The 21968-nt window shown below is 43.3% G+C and overlaps 2 protein-coding genes across 5 annotated transcripts in view; both read left to right on the top strand.

Annotated features, from left to right (window-relative positions):
• SMARCAL1 (SWI/SNF related, matrix associated, actin dependent regulator of chromatin, subfamily a like 1) overlaps positions 1-14043 on the top strand; it is a 40354-nt gene extending 26311 nt beyond the window's left edge. For all 4 annotated transcript variants that reach the window (XM_065070673.1, XM_021290280.2, XM_005498575.3 and 1 more), the window contains 8 exons: positions 62-202; positions 5636-5854; positions 6664-6734; positions 8966-9068; positions 10165-10347; positions 10860-10960; positions 12459-12555; positions 12938-14043. In XM_065070673.1, coding sequence (XP_064926745.1) covers positions 62-202; positions 5636-5854; positions 6664-6734; positions 8966-9068; positions 10165-10347; positions 10860-10960; positions 12459-12555; positions 12938-13144 — 1122 coding nt within the window. In that variant the 3' untranslated portion in view covers positions 13145-14043. The remainder of the gene's footprint in view (positions 1-61; positions 203-5635; positions 5855-6663; positions 6735-8965; positions 9069-10164; positions 10348-10859; positions 10961-12458; positions 12556-12937) is intronic.
• Positions 14044-16878: 2835 nt separating this feature from the next.
• On the top strand, positions 16879-20735 carry RPL37A (ribosomal protein L37a). The gene is made up of 4 exons (XM_005498576.3): positions 16879-17261; positions 17913-18041; positions 19231-19313; positions 20589-20735. The coding sequence occupies exons 1-4, from the start codon at positions 17259-17261 to the stop codon at positions 20650-20652; spliced, it is 279 nt and encodes a 92-aa protein (XP_005498633.1). The 5' UTR covers positions 16879-17258; the 3' UTR covers positions 20653-20735.
• The last annotated feature ends 1233 nt before the right edge of the window (positions 20736-21968 follow it).

Raw genomic sequence — 21968 nt, forward strand, 5'->3', positions numbered from 1 at the left:
ATTCCTTAGCAGATTCTGCTTGTAAGCTGTATGATAACTATGCTCCATTTTGCTTTCCCAGGCTGCCAGGAGAGTGATCTTGCTGTCGGGAACCCCTGCCATGTCGCGGCCTGCAGAGCTCTACACACAGATCGCAGCTGTCCAGCCAGCCTTCTTCCCACAGTTCCACTCCTTTGGGCTGCGCTACTGTGATGCCAAGAAGGTACTTCAGTAGGGGAAGTGGCAGACTGAAACTCTGCAAACAGCTTTTATTTTTTTCAAAATATAGAGGCTTTTTCTTTCCTTCCCTCCGTTCTATCTGATCTTACATCTTTTTTGAGAATGTCTCACTGCAGAGAAATATTTTGAAAGATCTCAAGCTGAGAAGCTCTAGGTGCTGCAATGGTGGGCCCGAGACATGGAGGCAGTGATGGTTTTTGTTAAAATCTGCCCTGAAAGTCACAGAAGTAAAATGCTTAAAAATAAATAAATAAACATGGACATAAGTGGGAAGAGGAGTCTATTCTAATAAAAACTTGCCCAGAAAGTGTTCTAAATGGGCAGAGTAACTGTGGGGCCTTTAAGCAGCTGCAGTTTTGGGCTAATTGATTAACAAAAAAGTTTATAGTCTGCTTGAGTGACTGTTTAATAAAGTAAGGCCTCTGTTGCTTTGGATTTGGGATTTTATACCTCCAGGTAAGTAAAAAATGAAGAGTTATAGTCAGTCTTTGTATTCTACCCTCTTCTAATTCAGGAAACGGATGTGGTTTGGGACTGCTGAGTATTGTGTTGCCATAGATCCACTCAGCATATCTTGAAAATAAATTAATTTATCTCTGCCAGCTGCTCAGCAGTAGTTTCAGCAGAGTCACTGAGTCCAACCTCTGCAAGATCTTGGTTTTGCAGGAAACCAGCATTTGCAGCCATGATGACAGGTGTCAGCTTTGCTCTCAACATATGGGCAACTCAGCTCTGCAGGGGTTTGCCTGATGTACAAGGAGTCTTCTGTGTTGGTTGCATAGACACAGAAAGGAACCAAAGTTCCCCTGAGTTCTGATTTGAAACAAGAGCACTCTAATCTGACTGGTCCTCCAGTTCCTCCAGGAGAAGCACGTAGCAGTTGGCATGTGGCACAGGATGGCTTGGCAGTGTGAGCATGGACCTGTAGTGCAGGAACTTGCTTACCCTGCCTTGTTCTTGAGCGATCCATTTCGCTTCTTGTGCCTTATTTGCCATAAGACTGGGCAATAACTTTAAGCAGAGTGGTTGGAAACACCAAATGACCATTTCAGTGCTCAAAACTATTTGCAGAAGAACTGTACATCATCAGTGTATACCATAAAAATAGTTATAGCTATTTGTAGGGTTTGTATTTGTTTTCTTTTCTCTGTTTGGGTTAGCTTAACACATGCCAAGTTTCCATCAAGAAGATTCCTATTGCAGTCACAAATAAAGATCTGAATGCTCACTTTTACTGACATAGCTAGTGTAGTGCTGTTCCATGTATGTCCAAATATGCAAGGTAGATGAGCAATTCCTTGGTTTTGGTACTGATATGGCGATGCCATTGATTAAAGTAAGGCTATTTAGCGTGCAGGATCACAGATGCAGAGCTTGAGTGCTGGAAGATGACAGTGTTCATGTTAGCTAAGTGCCGCTTTCCTAGCAGAGGACAAACTTACTGCTTCTCCATCCATAGTAGGAATCGTATGGAGGGAGAGGGCCATGCTTTCTGCTGAGCTTCATTATCTTTGAAAGATTCCTATCTGAACAGTGTCCAGAATGTCTCCTAGGGGGAAATGAAGACATGCAGTTTAATCTTGCTTGTTTTCTGTACTGAAAAGGAAAGTTGCATTGCAATGTGCGAGTCTAAATAGGTTTGGAGTTTCATAAACCCTTTAAGGACGAAGTTCTGCATGACTAGCTGTTGCTTCAGTTACAAGGCATATAGACCTCAAGTAAGACGTTGAATTGGATAAAAGAAGTAAAATTATTTTGCACGGTCCAGGTTGTAACAGTGTATTCTGTGTAAATGAGTTTTCAGCCTACAGTGAAACTCAGCGTGGAGGTCGCAGTTTGTCTCAGCTTCCCTTCAAACCCTCTGCGGGGTTTCTAATGTGGCTTCATTTCTGTTTGACCTGCCGCTACTGGACAGTCACGTTACTGGTCTTCTCAGTGCTCGCTTGGGACATCTTGCTACAGTAATGATAGAGTGAACCTACAAATAATTTGGTTATTTAGAGAAGAAAAAAAAAAATGGGACTGCTGAGTATTGTGTTGCCATAGATCCACTCAGCAATGAGGAAATTAAAAGGTGTATTGATGATTGTAGTTGTCCCCTCATGACTGTAGGATTTCCTTCATGTTTGTTCTTACAGCTCTAACCTGAGATTGTGTTACAAGTTACAATCTCTCTGAAGAACTGTTGTGATACTTTTGCTGTCATTATTTAAATAGGTTCTTATTTCTGTCCTGAAAGTGACAGTGTTGTAAGTGGGGATGGAATTGCACAGAAACAGAGGTTTTGCAAGGCTTTTGGGAAATATGTCAGGGTAAAAGGTGCTATGTAGAAAGGTTTTGATATGAATAATAAATCTGATTGCATTACGAGTTTAAAGAAAAATTGTCAAACCTGAACTATTCAATTTAAAACTAAAACTTGACTAGTTTGTTTGAAGAGAATAGATTTTATGACAGAAAATTGCAAATATGTGGCAGATATTATTAGAAAAGATATAAAATAAAAGTTTATCATTTTGTAATTCAACCTCCCAGCATCTGTACTCCTAAAAATGCAGTGAGTTGAAATGTCACCTGCTTATTTACAAAATTCTCAAGTCTGTTTCCCAAAATACATGCTGTGGATTCATTTTTCAAACTGGGTGTTGTTGACAAATATTAAATTATTTCTGTCTGAGCACATGCTCTGAATTTGTTAGGGTTTGGCAGCTTCTACTAACACTGTAGTAAGTTTACTGACTCATGTAAGATGCTGTAACACTTTGGTAAGAAAATCACAGTTGGATGCATTTGTTCTGGAATACTATGGATCAAAGCCACATGTGCATTTAGGCAAATAAATGTCCCTCTTTTCTCTCTTCTTTTTCATAATAGGATATACTAAACTATATTTTAATAATTCCAAAAATAATCATCCTTTTTTATTGCTAGCCAGGTGCAGCACAGAAGTAGTATGTTTCCTTGTTTGCAAACTGTTCCAGCAACAGTCACCATAAAAGAAATACAGTAATCTGAACATACTATAGGGATTCTGCCTGTATATGCTTTTTAATATGACAGTAGATAGTATATTGGCTCTGTGCCTTGTTCTTGTGGTTATGATGATGTTACTCTTCTGAAATGAATTGTGCTATGTAGACACGAAACATATGTATCACTTGTTCATTATGGAAGTGGAAAACTTGGGCTGCAAGAGCAGAATGAGGTGGCTGGAGGAGAGCGTCCAGGCCCCGTAGCAGGTCTTGCTGAACAGCCTGCTCAGTGTTGATCCTGTGAATTGGCTGCCAGTGCACTGAGCAGTGTGGGCAGGGGGCTCCTGAGGCTGAGTGCAGCACCATGTGGGTCCTTCTTGGTTCGGTACATCTGCTGTTCTGCTGGGTCCACAGAGCCTGAAGAAATGCAGAAAAGGGGGTACAAGACTGGGGTGCAGCACTATCAGCTTTCATGCAGCATGTCTAAAACTGATACACCCAGGTTGACTTGAGCCAGCTTTTTGCAGACCTGAGGGATGTATCTGCGTTGCATTCCTGGTTTTAGGGAAGCAAAGCAGTGATACCCATGTTGGCTTTCTGAGGGCTTGGCTTAGGTCCAGGTGGGCTTATTACCTCTAGTTGTGTACCAGTGTGCTGTTGTCAGAGCCAAAGTTTTAACTCTGCAGGAGCCCAACTGGCTTTGTATCTAGGTTTTGAATTGTTTCCTGCTTTTGTGAACCAAATATAGATAATCAGATGCTACCATAATTATGTAGAAGTAGATTAAATCAAATAAGTTTTAATGGTGGCCATAGGTGCCAGAATCTGGTTCCCATCAGTACAACATAACAGGACAATCTGCAATTCTATTGCTAGGTCTCAACCTCAAGTAGGCATGTTCACTTCCAGATTTCAGAGAGGTCATAACTGCCTCTGAGTAGTTTGATTTCTCCTCTTTCTGTCTCATAGCATGTTCTCATCCCTGCTCTGTCAAAGCACCATCCCGTAATATAGTCAGTAATGTGACTAACTTCATGACTGGTATGATTTATTTTTTGTCTCATGCACTGTACAGGAGGACGAAGGATGTAGTGAATACTTTGGAGCTTTTCCCTATTTTACTTCCAGTTCTGTGTTGTATGAGGTTTCTCTTGAGGAAGGAAAATAAAATAAATATGTATTTTTTAAGGTTAAATCTATTTTAGCAACTAATGACATGAGAGTGGAGCAGCAGGTGAAAGGGATTGATGCTGAGGCTTTTCACATCTCCATTATGTGCAATTTAGGAAGATGTATGTATCTGTATGTAGGGAGTTACTTTGGGTTGTTGTTCCAATACCAGAGCTGGTATTTTCGGGGTTTTTTGAGTGACACTGCCAGTAAGACTTGGAATTAGAACTGTGAGGAAGATTTCCTTCCCTACCTCCTTGGTTTTCAGTATTACTGTAGCTATATTGCATATACTTATTTGTGAAACTTCAGAAGAAAAGTATTACTTTATCGTTTAAGTCTGCATAAAAACCTTACTTGCCTCTTGACCAAAAGCAAGTTTTTTAAAGATGTTTCTTTTGGGGAATGTAACAATTTGATGCCATTGCCTGTCAGCTTAATTGTTCTTTCCTGGAGAACAAATGGTAGGCTGTGGGGTTACTAGTAGGAGAAGCGATGAGCTGAGGCATATTGTCTGCACACAGGATCTTGGAGGATGGGGCAGGTTTGGAGGCAAGTGCTTCAAGGAGGAGTAAATGAAGGGTTTGTTCAGAGGAACTTTGAAGTGTGATGATGCTCTGAAGAGACGATGCTTGGAGTCGTGTATTTTCAGCCACAGTTTATGGTTTGCTTAAGTCTGAGTCAAACATGGTAATGGCAGAAACAGCATTTCAGGAAGCAGATCAAGAGACAGGTCATCCTGGAAAGCAGGCGCTTTTGACCTAGCATTTACTGGGCATGTCAGATAAGTATGACATCCCTGTGAAGACATTTGGGTTGTGGATGTTTGTCCTCATGCTCTTAGAGAAGATTTTTGTGTGTGTGTCTCTGCTTAAAACTGAGGTGAATATGTGTGCATAGAATTGCAGTGAGTTCTGTCAGCCTGCCTAAAACTGCAAGTGCAGAGCAGAAATACCTGGCTGCGTGAGGATGAATGCCGGGGCACAGTGCTGTGGCAGGGATCCCCACCATTCTGTGTTGTCCTTCTTCCTGGACCTCCTGGTGCACTTGTAGATAGGAAAAAGGAAAGTTTGTTAAAAAAAAACACCAAAAGCCTTCTCATGTTGGACAGATTAGTTTGTACACTTCTATCTTATTGCCGTTTTTGTCAGATCTCCTTCCTACTGACCATTAAGTTCTTCCTTTGTCCAAACTCCCTGGAAGCTTATTCAATTCTTTGATCACCTGCAGACCAGAAGACTCAGTCTCTTTTAAACTGCTTTTATCTTTCCCAGATGCCATGGGGTTGGGACTACTCTCGATCGTCCAACTTAACTGAACTGAAAATTTTGCTGGAAGAGTCCATCATGATCCGACGTCTGAAATCGGACGTGCTTTCACAGCTTCCAGCGAAGCAACGCAAAGTGATTGTGGTGGCTCCTGAAGGCATTAGCGCAAAGACCAAAGCTGCCTTGGCAGCTGAAGCAAAGAAGATGGCCAAAGGATATGAAAGTGTAAGTCTGAAACTATTTTCACAATTAGCCATTGGTATTTCATGTGCCTTTATTTCGAAACATTAGTGGAAATACAGTACCCCGAGTTCCAAGGAAGGTCAGAACCACACCTCATGTGAAGGCACAGTGGAAGGCTGTTGAATGCACAGTTTTCAATGAATGTACAACACAATCAAAACAGCTCATATTTTCTTTTCCTTTTGATTTATGTGGTCTACTTTGTTCTTTGGTGTGAAATAGTTTCTTCTTTTTTGCTCTCTTGTTAGTCCTTTCAATTGTCTTTCATACCTCCTGCCTCTACTTGCTTTTGTGTCTTGCCTTGTAATACCATTCATCCTACAACACAGCCCTGTTGAACCCGTGTTGTGAACACACCAGTAGCCAAAAATGTGAAAAGTGTTTGTTTTTTTTTTTATTTATTTTTTTTCTTGTGCAGGTGACAAATGCATGTTCTAGGCTCCTAGGTTGCTAACACTGTTCTGTAAGAACTTAGGAGTTTTTCCTTGCCATTTTTGTTGGGAAAATACTTTCTCAACTGAAAGTACTTTTGTGATATGCTTGTCATCCAGCTTGTAGGAGTTAAGTAGGAGGTAGGAAGGGAGGTGTCAGAAATAGGAGTGTGTGAGTATCTGCCATACCCAGCGACAAGTAAACAACTTTCCCCTTCAGCTCCCCCTTTGTTGTGCACTTTTAGGCTGTTTTTTTCCTAGCAAAGTGTTTATTTGGCAGCAGCAGACATCCCAGATCTCTAAGCAAGAACGAGAAATGGCATTTCTGAGATTCACATATATTTATCTTTCTCTCTGCAGAAACAACAGGAGAAGGAAGCTCTTCTCCTCTTCTACAATAGAACGGCAGAAGCTAAAATCCACTCAGTCATGTAAGCTGCATGTCACTGCTTCATTCTTGCCTGGTAAAATGTGGTTTTGTGCTGAAAACAGTGCCTTAGAGATAACAGTGCAGGGACATGAAGCATAGCCTTAAGCCAGCGAAGAAAAAATTGATTTTTATTACAGTGCACTAAACATTTGCTTCTCTCAGAATTCCTAGGCTGAAGAAGCCTTCTGATTTCATTCCATATATGGATCTAAGCTGTGATTTGAACCATCTAAAATTACTTGGTGTTTGGGACTTGGATAAGTCCTGTTGTCTGGACCCTATTTCAGTTTAAGAAAGGGGAAATAATGAAACTAAAAGTATCTACAGACTTTGAGAAAACAAGTCCTGCTGCAGCAGGATCCCTGAGCCTAAAAGCTTGTGAAATAGACTGAGTTTTAATTACAGGATGCGCTAAGGGCATCTCAACCTCTACTGAAGTTCTTGGCTCTTCCAGAAATCTCACATGGGACCTCAGTAGCAGAAGTTTTCTCTCACAGGTGTGCTTTTAACTCTGTTGTCCTTAGGAATGCTTTTCTTCTGTGACTTTCTGTGCCTTTTCATCCTTAGCCTTTCTGTTGGGACTGCAGAGTAGTTGCTTTAGGGTCACATAGCAAGACTTATTAAAAAGTAGTATGCTAATAACATGAAAACAGTTTACTTTTCCACAGTTCTCTGAATGTAGGGACCAGCTGATGTGCACTATGTGGTTTTGTAGTCTCAGATCTTGCTGCAGAATTTGCCTGTTTGGCACAGAATTGCACTGCAGAGTCCCAGCACTCATTTCGGTAGAACTGTTTCTTCCTCTTATGTTAGTGAACATTTAGACTTTTTTTACTTTTATTTCAGTTGCAAGTGTGAACTGAATATAAAACCATGAAGCACTGTTTACTTGACTCTCTGCTAGGAACTAGTCCATTTTTTTCTGGAGTTTAGTAGCATTTAAAATACCACTTATTATAAGCTGCTAAGCTACAGTACCATCTCGTTAATGGTACTGTCCTACTATCATTGGCATCTTCCATTGTCTCACCCTTGATGACACTGTCTTCCATTGTTTCCATTGAAATGATTAGCTATTTGTTAAATGTAATGTAGGTGTATGGGAACGAGATATAAAATAATTATAATATGTTGACATCTGCTTGCTACACTGAATGCTCACATTGATATTTGTTTTTATTTAAAATACAGCATTCCCACTTCTCTCCCAGGTTTCTTTGTTAAATGATATTGTCATGTAATTGGGATCTGAACATTACAAACCCTGGGAGCTGTCTGCAAAGCATTGATACATCTTAATGTAGTGCTGGAAATCCGGCTCAGTGTTTTCTGACACTTGCTGCTGACCTAAGCTGTGTTGTATTTAGTAAAGAACTCCATATTCCTGATCTTTGCAGCAACTTTGCTATTCCAAAGGAAAGATGACATTTTTATCATCTGTTCTGATGGCTGTTGCTATACTTAGTTACAAATTTTAGGCTTATAGGTGTTTTTCAGGCTCCAGTTGACCTGATTGTATCACAAGTTACTACATAGAAATGGATTCTGTAGTTCTGCTGTTAGTCCATGGCAAAAGCCAGGTGTTTTCATTTAATTAACACTGTTTAACTGCCTTTAAAAAGAGTCTTGTTACCTTTCCTTGGTTGTTATATGCATATGGATAATTTCTAGAAATAGCTGATTTATTTAGGTTGTTAAACTGTAGTAAATTGTCAGTGTGAACCTATGCATGAAAAGGTACTTCAAGGATCCTCTGATCTATGTGTTAGATCTTTTCTTATAAAATAAAAACAACCCCAAGTAAACATTGAAAGGATAATTTTATACAGATTATTTTAGATTATTGCAATTGTGCAAAAGTTAGAAATACAGAAGGGTGAATGAGTTTGTCAAATAAGTATAGATGACTTCCAGTTGATTGGTCTGGGATATCATGTTTCAAGTAGGATATAATAAAGTGATTCTTTATGATACACAAGTATAAATGTAGGCAGCTGTCCAGCTGTGCTGAAGAAAAACGAGTGGATTTTCCCGCAATGTCTTTTTTAATCTGTAGGAGACATGACTTGCTACTTGCATTTTACTGCAACTTTTGATGCTAGCCTATTTTCTAGTTTCTGTGTATAGATGTGAGCAGTACCTTTAAAATTTGTTGTGAGCAGAGCCTGCATTCTCTTAGTCCATAATTTATAAAGTTTGAGGGTGTTTGTTTTTTTTTCCTCTTTCATGTAGAGAATACATCCTGGAGTTACTGGAACGTGGGAATGATAAATTTCTGGTGTTTGCTCATCACAAGATAGTGCTGGATGCAATAGTTGCAGAGCTGGAGAAGAAAGTAAGTTATTCACCTAGTCGTCTTAACTTTATCGCTATTCCAGCTTCAAAGCTGTTTAAGAGCTCCCTAGAGTTATGGCCGATCAGATAGTTTATGAAAGTTAGTGGCAGAGATATTTTCTGCTTGCTGTGCTTCTAAATGTGCCCTCACCGAGGGAGCTGAGCTGTCAGGGTGAATGCCTCACAGGATGTACTTTGGATTAGCTGAATGGCTTTTGTTGTATTTAATGTTCTTTAATCTCCATGGTCTGCCCTTGAGCTTTTGAATTCTTGGAGGAGTGTTAATATGTGTGGCCATCTCCCCTTTTCCTCCAGGCTTTCCTGAGAGAATGTAACAACCCAAGTCCAGCTATGGCTGCCTTCCTTAGTCTCTTACATTTTTGAACTGGGATACTGTAGCGAGACTTGATAGACCTGCCAGTCATCTCTCTGACTTCAAAAGTGTTGGTCTAGTTATTCATGTGAGACTTCCATGGATGCCCCTAGAGTTCCAGGTCATGCTGGGACAGCGTGAAGGATGGCTTAATTTAATATCCCAAACTATAAACCACAGTAGCAGTGGTGACTTTGCTGCCTCTGTGGTAGCACCCTCCAGTAGAGCAGGGAGGCTGGACACGGAAGTGTTGTGGTCCTGCATTACCCAAGTTTGTCATGTCTCTTCTGAGGCTACCACTGAGCAGCTGAGATGTGCATGATCCCATCTCCTCCCATCACAAACCGGGGAAGACTTTGGGAGGTTGGGGAGCTTGTAGCAGCTGTAACATCAGCACACAGTGTTCAGCTTCATATTAAGCCAGTTGCCTTTCCACTGTACCTGAGTTGCCAGCTTTTTGCTGTTCTTCCTGTTGCTTGGGATTGGTAGGGGAACAATGGACAGAGGAGCAAGTCATGCATTGTGAACCGAAGGGAGGTACATTATATGCTGAGCTACAAGTGCTTCTGCCTTAAAGATGAGGAAAGCTCCTAAAAATGCAACTGTTGTATTTTTGCTTTCCTGGTTTTACCATGAGGAAGGGAAACAATCCACTGAAACATGGGAGGAAGATATGGGAAAGGGGACACAAGGCCTCTAAAAAGTATCTTCTGCCTTTTCACAGCGTGTTGAATACATTCGCATTGACGGCTCCACACCTTCAGCGGAGCGGCAGTCTCTGTGCCAGAAGTTCCAGTTCTCAGAGAAGCAGATTGTGGCCCTCCTGTCCCTCACTGCTGCAAACATGGGCCTGACATTGTCTGCTGCGGACCTGGTGGTGTTTGCAGAGCTCTTCTGGAATCCAGGGGTATGTGTCCTGGGGGATCAGAGGTTGGATGCTCTCTGGAGAGCGGAAACAGTGGGGCTTGGGAGGAGATGTAATGGGCAGGGAACTTTCTCGAGGGTTTTTCTTTCTTTTTTTTCTCTGATGGCTGCTTGTCTGTGCACCCCCAGATGCCTGGGCTTGAAGCAGTGAAGCTGGTTACTCAGCTTGCTGGCTGGAGATAGTACAGAAGGGGAACGTGCTCCTGTTTCTTAACTTCACAGAGCTCTTAACAGTGTGCTCAGACAAGACCTGAAAGGGTCCATCGTCAGTGCTGACCCTCTACTTATGAAAAATACTCAGTGTCTGTTGGGAACTCAGTGCACCAGACTACTTCTAGGTTTAGTCTTTGTTTGAGGATGCAGGTGTTAACAGGACCTAGATGAGAAATAGTTGCTGAGCACAAGAAATGAGATCTCCTTGTTCTCTGGTGCTTACACAATTTCTTAGATGTTGCAGCTCTCACTTTATTTTCTTTGTCGTGTTTTTACATAAAGGTTTTGATCCAGGCAGAAGATCGGGCACATCGAATTGGACAGACCAGCTCCGTTAACGTTCACTACCTGGTGGCTAAAGGCACAGCAGATGACTACTTATGGTAGGAAGTGAGAAAGACACTTTGACTCTCCTGCTACCTATTTTTGCTGTATCTAAGGTGCTTAATGTTAGTGCTGATTTCCACAGTGTGTGAGGGGAGGAGCAGTAACTGCCAGTCAAGGCTGCTGTGAGCTGGCCTGGCCACAGTGAACATAACTAAGTAGATGATAAGCAGGATGAATACAAGTAGTTATCTGACAAACAAGGGGCTGTTGAGGGAAACTCTGGGAGAGCTGATACATCTAAAACCTTCACAGCCTCTGTATAAGGAGAAGAAAGTGTCTTGGATACAGCCCAGAGCATTCCTGTGCTGGGATGAAGTGCTGAATGCTTTCAAGCAAAACCAACAAACACTGGAGCTGGTTCAGTGTATTGTGGATCAGGTGTGAGGAGCAATGTGGCTGCTGTGTGCTTGGACAGGGAGCTCTAGAGAGGGACTGCACCATTCCTTTCCTCTTGCTCTTCAGTGAGCCCTTCGGATGGATTAAAGAAGTGCTGCTGACCCACCTCTGGAGAGTTGTGGTCTGAGCCTTCTTGGCTGCAGTGAGAGCTCTCAGTGGACACTGGTCCTTAGGGCTGGGGAATCAGACATCCTGGGCAAGAGAAGGATCCGAGGAATCCGTAGTGCTGCAAGGGACCTGACCTGCAAATGATGGAAAGAAATTATCCACCAGCTGCTTCATTTAAAGCCCAAAATTACATCTTTACTACCTTGTTTAAAGGAATGAATGAACCAACTGAACTTGTGCAGTTCCCAGAATATCATGATGGCAAATAATTACAACCCTACAGTGCAGGGATCTGGAAACTGATGCATCGCCCACATTTCATGGGAAGTTAATGACAGTAATTCTGCCTTTATTTGTGAAATGCTGTCCATGCAGTCGTTAGTGCTTAATGGGAAGGAAATATGGCTCTTCAAAGAAGGACACTGGCATCCTTTTTAAAGGCGAGAAAAGAACAAGAGGACAAGGCTATTTGGTAAATGCATTAGTTGTACTGTGGCCTTTGCTTCTTTCAAAGTGCCCCATCTGCAGGTGCAGTTGTGCAGTTGGGACCTCTCGGCCTCTTGGGCTAGGGGTGAATTCTTCTTCCTGCAGTACCTCGGGAGATACCCTGGAAATGCTGATGCATCTGTTGGTGGGGTTTACCATTGCTTGCCTTGGAGACTGAATGCTCAGGCTTTTGTGACTCCCTTTAGCTTAATCTTCTTGTTCTGACTTCATACCATTGGTGTTGCCTCAGTAAACTCATTTGCCTGTTGGATATGTGTGTTATCTGAATATTGTTACTTAATTAAGTTGGATTGATACTTATTTACACTGGATGGATTGATATTCCAAGACAGTACACAGTCATCATAAACGAGTGCAGGACAGGTTAAGGAACTAACAAGCTTTGGTAGAAAACCCATCTTTATCATCTACACATGGAAAATGACACAGTGTCCTTGCATGATACTTTTCTTCCTTTCAGTAATATCTGTTTATCTCTCCTAGGCCAATGATTCAAAAGAAAATTGAAGTGCTGGGGGAAGCTGGTCTTTCAGAAACCAATTTCTCCAAAACAGCTGAATCCACTAATTACTGCCCTAAGGTAATTGACCTAAAAAAAATCAGTGGTCCCTGGAAGAGGCTGAATGGGCTTTGACTGGTGTACATTGTGACTGGCAGGCTGACCTTACAGCTGTGCTGTATTTAGTACCACAGACCATGTTCTGCAACTCCTCCCAGGATCCATGACTTGATTTGGACTCTCCAGAGAGAGTTCCCAGACCTGCTGCATGCAAGGAGACATGATAGCCTCCATGGCATCTATATGTCTCTCAGATATACGTGTATGTATATATGCATATGATATATATGTCATATGATATGTACACAGGTGTGCACTGGCTCAGGGGAAGTGGCCTGTGATTATTGCTCACTTTGTTTTTATATGACAGTTTGTGTGCAGATTGTCTGTTTTAATTTTTCAGCCAGATCCTAAGCAGAAGACCATATATGACCTTTTCCAGAGGACCTTCTCTGAGTGTGGAGATGACACTGATGAACTTCTGCTTTTGGAGGCAGCTGATGCTTGCTGTGAGGTTGACTCTGGCAGTGCCTTGCAAGATACAGGAGGAGAGACATGTTCAGTGAGTTCCCCCAAAAAGCGGCGTATTGAGGAGTTTTTTAACGCGTAATGGTGGCAGCAATGAGAAGGTGACTACGAGAATTTTTAAAATTAAAAAAGAGAAAACAAAAGCAATCAAGTATTATTTTTTGAGTTTTCAAAAATAAAAGACTTAAGTTTTCTGTATCTGTGGTGCATTTAATCTCGAAGGACGAGAAGGCAATCTGACAGCATGATAGATGAGCAGAGTGCACCTGGCAGCCTGCAGGATTTGCAGTCCTGGTTTTGCTGACAACTGAGTGGCCATGGGCAAGTAGCTTGCTCCTTTCTGTCAGTTTCCACAATTGTTTGGTTTAAAAAGCAGATAATGGTTGTCTGTCCAAAAGGCAGGACTATTGTGAAAACTTCTCAGCAGCTGCAGAGTGCTTTTAACATTAGTCTTCCATCTCCAAGAATTTCGGTCTGTATTTATAGCAGTCAGTTCACTGGCAGTGTTTGGCCCTTACGCTCACAAACTGCCTTTCTGGTGTTCAGTCTGGCAGTGAGGGGAAAAGGTCCAGACAGATCTTGACATTTTGTGGAGGTGAGGGAGAGCCCCATATTTTTGTCTGTGCAGAGCAGTCAGTGCCTTGAAACTAAGCAGTAAAACTGTCTGCCAGGGAGTGTGTGTTGCCTGTTAGGCACGTGTCTGCCTGAGCACACTGATCTCTGGCCTCATCTGCTAAATTTTAGGACCTGCTCCATGGCACGTGCTTTTTGTGTCAGTGGAGGGTGAAGCTTGTGCTGACTGCCAGTGATTAAGCCTGGCTGCTCAGGAAGAATGTGTGTGTATGTGTGTGTGTTTTCTTCAAGACTTGGTACTGGTTTCCGCAGATGAGTGATGAGAGGAGGACATGTGGACTTCTGTTCTCGTTCTGTAAGAAACCGATTCTGGACTGAGCTGTTTAAATAAAAAGTTGTTTTAAGTAATGGTTCTCAAGCTTCTGGTACTTTTTCTATTTTAGAATTTCATCTTCCATTTGGACCTTAAGATTGAGAAATAAGTGATGCAGTGAACATATTAGTGGTTTAAAAAAAATAGTTGCAATGGCTAAAAGGTGGGTCTTTTGGGGGAAACTTCCTTTTGCACTTTTTAAGACTCATCAACTTTCAAAAGGTAAACTCCCATGGTATTTTGCATATAGATGAATCAACAGCTACTAGAAGATACTTGGAAATGGGCTAACATTAAGCAAATGTGACCAGGGAGTACAGGAGAAGATAGAATTTCACAGAGGTACCAGTTAGCTATGTTTTATAGCCATGATTTGTAGAGAAGGGTGGGGGAAAAGCAAACTAAAGGCTTACATTTAGCTTCGGGAGGCCAGGAACTAACATGCTGTGCAGGTTGCATGCCTGACTGTGTGCAGGTACTGGCCATGGGCAAAAAGCTCACTCTTCTGTGGTTGAGGAGGAAAATGTTTGTGCTGAAAGATCAACCTGATAATAACTGGGATATTTTTCCTGCATCAAAGGGTTTGATTATCCTATTTTCAGCAAGTGTCGTCATGGAAATGCCTTACAGGCTGTGTGCAGTTGTGCTGGGTAGACACTCGCTTTTCATTCTTGATTGCAGAAGCTGCCTTTGTGGTCAGGTGAAGAGGAGTAGGACCAAGGATCATGTGACTGGCCAGCTGGAGGGACTGCTTTATCTCTACATGTAGGTTAGGTTATGGTTGGACTTGATGATCCTGAGGGTCTCTTCCAATTGAAATGATTCTGTGTTTCTGTGATTCTATGATTTGAGACTGAGAGCTAAACATTGTTACTCTTGCTCCAGCAACTGGTCAGGAGATACACACACTTTTCAACATTTTTAAATGTCTTTCTTCTTGAACACAAGTGTATTTAATCTGTTTCTAGGGCACGTGATCTTTCTACTTGCCAAGGGGGTTGTTCTGTGTAAGGGGTGAGCAATGTTGCTGTCTACCTACTGAGAGAAAATGTGGTAGATATTATTTGTATAGCCATATTGTTGCCTCCTATAGGAGTAATTCTCTTCCTCCTTGTAAAGCTACAGCTACTTCAAAACAGTATTTTTCTGAAATCTGCTGAAAGTACCCTTGAAAAATTCTGTTTCTCACAAACTCAGTTTATCTTATCTATATACTGATAAATCCCAGCCCTGTTAGAGGAGTGCTAGGTGTACTCTGTGAGGACCCATAAAATCTCAGCTGGTTTGCTGCAGAGTTACAAAGGCTTGTCAAGTACACTTGAGATTCACTTTATCCTTACTAGATGAAAAAGGGGAGAAGAATCTTGCAGGAAAGTGCTTTTAGTCATTGTATCAAGGGACTGGAAAGACTGCACGGGCCTTAGCCCAGTTACACCATTAGTGTGTCATTTATATAATGAGGAGGTAGTTGGGAAGCTGGAACAGGCTCAGACAGGATCTCCAAAGCTTGCTGATGAAAAGCTGTACAAGGGAGGGTGCAGGATGCCAGTGAGACCCACAGGCAGGCCCAGGGATGTGCAGCACTCCTGGGGACCCTTACACCTGCCCATCGAAGAAGGTATAACTAACTTGGCATTGTCAGAAGCCCAACAGAGTAAAGGGAAAGACCCATCTTGGAGCATCTTGCTGTGACTAATGCCAGCTTGTACACCTGCCTCTGTTCTCACCCATGTTAGACAAAGGCACATTTCAGGAAGGATGCCAGACCAGGAAGAACAGATAAGAATATTTGAACAATAAAACAGAGCAGTTTGAACAATGTCTTCAGCACATGCCCCAGCCTTGGGCATGCTGAAGAGTTCAGGGTGGTGGACTGTCAAGGCAAAGCGTGTGGAGCTGTGCTGGCCTGGCTGCATCCATCCGTCTTCTCAATCACTTGGAAATGTACGTGTATTTTGGCAGTGCTGAGAATGGCAGTTGTCGGAGGGGCTGGGTTTGGTTGTTGGCAGAGCTGGCTCTGATACTGGTAGATGAAGGGCATGAGTGCAGGCTGTCCTGTCAGAGTGGACTTTAGATACAGACTGGAGCCTCTGTCCTGGATGCGTTGACTGGCAATTTTATTTTGTAACCAAATAGTCACAAGCAGCCAAAGGAACTCTTCATTTTCTTCTTCTATTTTTTTTTCTTTTAATATGTTGGTATTGAAGATGTGTCCTGTGAGTCATTATTATGATGAGAATCTGAAAAGGGCAAATATATTCCTAGGACGTATTGAATGAGATTTTGACTCAGCAGAGAGAGATATAAATACTGCTCCCTGAAGACCTGCTGAGCCCTCGTCTGCAGCAGGGCTCTGGCCCCCCAGTTCCCAGGAGGGCTTGCTCAGATGGAGGGGAGCTTGCAGGGGTGATGGAGGAGCCTGGCGTGTCACACAGGGAATTAAAAATATGAGTGTTCAAACCCTCAAAGCAAGAGCCAAGAGGGGATGTGGTGTGTGTCTGTGAGTGTTTCCCAAAGTACAGACCCCAAACAAGAAAAGCTGACGGGGAGGTGGGCTATGCTCTAGTTGTTAATTCCCTATTAATTAAGTAGGTTGCAAATGAAGAGGGCAAGGAAGCCCGGGTGGGTATGGGGCTGTCACAGGAGGAAAAGCACCTGCAGAAAGTACCTGGGGGTGGATTCTCCAGGCCGGGTGGATGAGCTGCAGCCGGCTCTGCGCCCCGAAAAGCGCTGGGGTGACTGATCATATTCCTAACGGGGCAATGGGCTGTTCAGCCCACACAGGCACTACAGCTCGGCAGCGTGGCTACATGTGCTGCTCGTCCGTTGACTTGTATATGTATATCTTTTTTACCCCTTTTGCAGCTCCAGTCTAGTCTGCCGTTGCTTTTCTGACATCTACCTACTGCCTATTTTCTTGAAGAAAAGAGGCGAGGGACACCTTGGGTCCTGCCACACCTCACACTCAGCGCTGCTGGCGCGGAGGTGCCGCTCGGGTTTCGGTTTGGTCTCTGAGCGGCAGCTGCGTGCCCGTTCCTGTGCTTTAGGCTTTAGATAACCCTGTTGTCACGGGGTAAATGTACAGAATACAGAGCGCCACGGAGACCGCCGCACCACCACGCTGCAGACGGACCCACTCCGAGTCCCATCCGCTCCACTCTCTGTTGCCAGCGCGTCACTTCCGGCAGCGACGGCTCATAGCGCGCCTGCGCAGTTGGGCTTTCTCTCTCCGCGTCGCGCCGGCAGGAAGATGGTGAGTGGCGCCGGGGAGCGGCGGCCCATCCGCCGCCATCCGCCTCGGGCCGCCGCGCTGCGGCTGCGGGGCACGGCGGGTGGGACAGCGCGGAGCCCGCTGCGGGCGGAGCGCGGATTGGTGGGGTCTGTGCTGTCGGCCGGTGGCCTCTGCGGGCTCTGGCGTTCAGCAGGCCCCGTCCCCGCGGTGGGAGAGGCGGCTGCCGGAGGGGCTCGGGCCCGGGGGAGCCTGCGGGAGAGGGACCGAGCCGGGAGGAGACAGGGCGGGCCGGGGCGGGCGGGGAGGCGCTGGAGGTCCCAGCAGCCGCCCCAGAAAGGGGCTGAGCGCGGCCCGCGGGGGTGCCGGTGTCTGGCGGGCGGCTCTGCCGGCTGCAGCGATTCGTGTGGGGGCGGCCGGCCCTGAGGAGGGATGTGGGTTTGGTGCTCGGCTGCCGGACTGCGGCCGCCTCCCGAGCTTCCCCCGCAGCAGCCCGGAGGCTGCGGCAGCGTCAGCCTCTCACCGTTCCATAACTAATGCTATTTCCAATGTCGTGGAGAGGCGTTGGCGGCTGCAGTGCTGACAGCTTTGCTGTCATGTGTCAGGAGAGGGGAGCTGCCAGGGAGATGGAGATTTTGGTAAAGTTGAAGCTGTTTCTTGTTTGCATCCCAACAGGCTAAGCGCACCAAGAAGGTTGGGATTGTGGGTAAATACGGTACCCGTTATGGAGCGTCCCTTAGGAAGATGGTGAAGAAGATAGAAATTAGCCAGCATGCCAAGTATACCTGCTCCTTCTGTGGCAAGGTGAGAGACCTCCTTCCCTAAAACAGCTTTAAAAATAACTTTGGTAATGGTGCTAGAACTGCAATTTGATGCTTTGATAATTTTTCTATCGAAGAGATGACTGGACTAGTTTTGAGACAGGGATTAGTTTATTGTGAGCTTTAGGCTATTGTCAGAGTCCATTTTAAAGTAAAAAGAGTTGGTGGAGGGTTCACGTATATGTTTATTGGCAGTTAATGAAGACAAGCGTATTTCGTTACACAAAACAGTGAGGAATGTTATGATACTGTACGGTTTAGATATCTATTAAAAAGACCTGACAACCAACACACTTGTTATCTTGATAATTAAGACATGACTTGGGTATTTTTTTTCCTCCTTTGGTGACATTTACAGCTTACCTGGGGGAAGAAGAGAGCTTCCTTTTCCAACTTGCAGCTTTTGATTTCAGTTGCTTACTTTGATTTATGTCCTGTTATAACTCTGGATGGGGAGGAGTTCTGCTTATGTACGTAATCAAAACGCACTCTCAAATCTGGTTATTGACAGTTTGTGAGGCCTATCAGCTTTTGCTTTGCCCAGATGATTTTTATTGACATCTGTAAAGTAGGTATCTAGCTGGAAATGTGGGTGGTTTTTTTTTCTTTTTATGTTTAGTGTCTTCATGATGTGATGTGGCAATGTTGATGACCACATTTGCAAAGCTGCCTAAATGAAATATAAGTCCAGGCAAACACATTGTCATCTTCCCAAGATGATGGAGACCTGTCCAGGTGAAAAGAGTTTGGTACCCACCACCCACTCTAGATACTGTTCAAAGGGACCCAGTTTAGAGCAATCTTGGGATGTCCAGGGAGCACTAGTAACAGAAATGTTGCATTGGTCATCAAACCAGACAGGAATATTGGTTATTATAACTAGTGTAACTCCTTGCTATTTTTCTTGTTCAAAAAGAACTGAGTTTTTGATGATGCACTTAGAAATGACCCAATTTATTCTATGTCTGAATGAAAAAGTATTTCAGAAGGACTTTCTGTGTTGTGAAGAATCCGAATCAAATTGTTCCCTGATCTTTGCCTGTCTTAACTAGGCCTATAGGTAATGCTATGCTGTGATGCTGATATTCTCACCTGAAATTTGTTGTTTGGATGATAGTACAAGTTCTCTTGGCTTTTTCAGCTGATTGAGAGAGCATTTTTTTTTCTTACAGACCAAAATGAAGAGGAAGGCTGTGGGTATCTGGCACTGTGGATCCTGCATGAAGACAGTTGCTGGTGGTGCCTGGACATACAAGTAAGGAAATGAAGCTCCTATCAGCACTTATTCTCACATGGCTCAGGCATAATGCAGTTTTCGGGTTTTGGTGTTTGTGTGTTTGGTTGGTTTTTTTTAAATCTACTAACTTTAAGTAGGTCTGTTTCAAGTTAGTGATATGTGGTTTTGTTTTTGGGGTTGGTGTTTTTTTTGCCTGTATTCTTAAAATTTGATTGGATTAGATCTGTCGTGGGTGAGGGCACCTGCCACAGGATCAAATTGGATTTGAATGTTATTCTTTCTAGTATCTGTTTTGCAGGTTCTGTCAATATTGCATTTTATCCATCGTATTATTGCTGCTGGTTTTGGTGGGCCACTCCAAAATTTCTTTAATCCTCTGAACTTCATCAAAGCAGCTATTTCTGCATATTTTCCTAAACTTCAAATAAAAGAACCTGAAACGTTTGCAAATGCTGAAACTTACTTTTATCCAGGTAGTCTCTGCCTTGGCTGTAGTAGCTTTTCTTACTGAAGATTTAAACTACAGCTGTTGCTTGTACAGTGTGTTACACTTGAACCAGTTTTCTGGTGATGTCGGAAGGAGCAAAGAAAATGACTGGTTCATCCAGCCATCTCAGGGTGGAATCATCTGTGTGGGTGAGACCTGACAGGTGGGCATCCAAGCTATTCTAAAAAGAGCTCCAACAGCTTCTAATAAATTATGCCTCTGACCTGGGGATTATTTGGATTTTTTTTTCCTTCTTTGGTTCTTTTGACTGTAAAAAAATTGTAATTGTGTAAGGGAGCTCTTACCTCTTCTTTCAAAGCCTAAGCAGCATTTTTTTGTGGTTACTACCACCATCTTTCAGTTCAGAGACACAGATACAATAGGCAAAACTAGTTTTACCCCAAGGAGATCTATTTCCATGGTTTGCTTTTGTTTTAAAAGCATTGAACTCTTGTTGTGATGGTGCTCTTCCTTACTCCCATTCTTTACTCTCCTCTTCCCCCAGTCCTGGTAGAAGACGCTGTTGGCCCCACACATAAGTCACTAGGAATCAGAGCCCGTGTGCTTGCGCATGTAGTCTATGCTTGACTGGGTAAAGTGGGTTGAGATGTCGCTGGTGAAGTTGCGTGTGCTTCTGTAGACAAAGGCCTATGCTTTGTTGTCATGAAAATCGAAGTGGAATTAGCCCCCTGTTGACAGTGCAATCAGACAATAACTATTTGAAATGATTAGTGCTTTCTCAAAAAAATAACACTGGTGCAGGCTGTTGTGCTGCCACATGCAAATGACTCTGCTTCTTCTTCCAGTACCACCTCTGCAGTGACAGTCAAATCTGCCATCAGAAGACTGAAGGAACTGAAAGACCAGTAGAAGCTACTTCCTGTTCTCCTTGTGAAACATCCTTTTTTTCCACTGTCAAGATCTGTCCTTTTAACAATAAAAAGGTGATAATAGAGTGGAATCATGTTTGTCTTTCTGAAAAAGTCCTGTCTGTCTTGCTGTACTGTATTTATAGGTATAACTATGGAGACATTAGTAGTGCTGTCCAGCTGGTGAGTGGTTCTTGTTACTGGTGAAGCCATTAAGAACCACTTTTCCTTTCCAGTTAATTGCATACTTTGTTGCTTGAATGTGCTGAGCTGAATCTGAGGAAAGCTTAAATAGCTTGAAGAAGCCTGGCTCATCTTGATACGTCCTTTATGTCTGTGCCTTGAGGAATAGCATAGAGCTGCATGAGTGGAGGAATGGAGAGATGTAAGCAGGGAGGAGAAAACATGGAAAACACCACTCTGCCTCCTCCCTCTGCCTTTGCCAGCGGCTCAGGTGAGCAGGGTGTGTGCTGCAAGATGGAGAGAAAAAGAGCAGCATGACTGGCCTGGGGGTGGAGATGGGAATGGTAAAGCAGCAGCTATCATCTGTTATTGGCTGCTGCTGTTAATTTTCCAGCTGCAGCTACAAACACTTGCTTACTATAGACTGTAAAGTGTTCTGGCATCTGCAGATCTCCAGGTCAGTCCACTGAAAGCTCTGTGTCTTGTTCCTTTAGGGATGATAGCAGGCTTCCGGGTCTGTATGTTCAAGTTGCCAAATCTATACTGTTGCAACAATAAGTTATGTTGGACCAGCTCCTGGCACATTCAGTCTTGGAGGAGAAGCTGCTGTTTGAGTTAATAATTGCCTCCAAATCATCCCTTTAGACTGTCAAGCTGAGGATACTGTAACAATTTTTATGGTCTGTTTATCAGGTGAGTTTCAGTCTGGTTCAAAGTTTGGTTTTGTCTGTTTTTTAGTGACTGCAGCACCTCTCCTGTCCTTAACAATACAGGTCAGAAATCATGAGTCTTGGTAATAACCTTGATGGCTGCTGGAGGAAAAACAGTGAACAAGTAGCACAGTGGTTGGTTGCTCTTGCCCCAGCTTAGGCTTTACATGGATTTGGATGGTGATGAGCTACAGCGATTATGTCATTAATGAGCCTGACATCTTTGAAAGAGGTTTAGAACTGGACCTAAGTAGGAACCTTTACTCAAGCTGCAAAAAGTCCGTGACTCAGAAGTTTGACTGCAGTATCCTTGTTATTTTGTAAAATCATATTTTTTTATTCTTCAGTACTCTAAACTTCCATTACTAAAGTAAATTTGTGTGTTCAGGTGTCCAGTGTCATTCATACTGACATGCATATCCTT

This window comes from Columba livia, chromosome 7, assembly GCF_036013475.1.
Source record: "Columba livia isolate bColLiv1 breed racing homer chromosome 7, bColLiv1.pat.W.v2, whole genome shotgun sequence".
In the NCBI taxonomy this organism is placed as follows: domain Eukaryota; kingdom Metazoa; phylum Chordata; class Aves; order Columbiformes; family Columbidae; genus Columba; species Columba livia.

Coding starts and splice junctions, on each gene's coding strand:
- RPL37A (XM_005498576.3), top strand. Junction 18,042..19,230: donor CCTGCTCCTTCTGTGGCAAG/GTGAGAGACCTC, acceptor TTTTTCTTACAG/ACCAAAATGAAGAGGAAGGC. Junction 19,314..20,588: donor GGTGGTGCCTGGACATACAA/GTAAGGAAATGA, acceptor TTCTTCTTCCAG/TACCACCTCTGCAGTGACAG.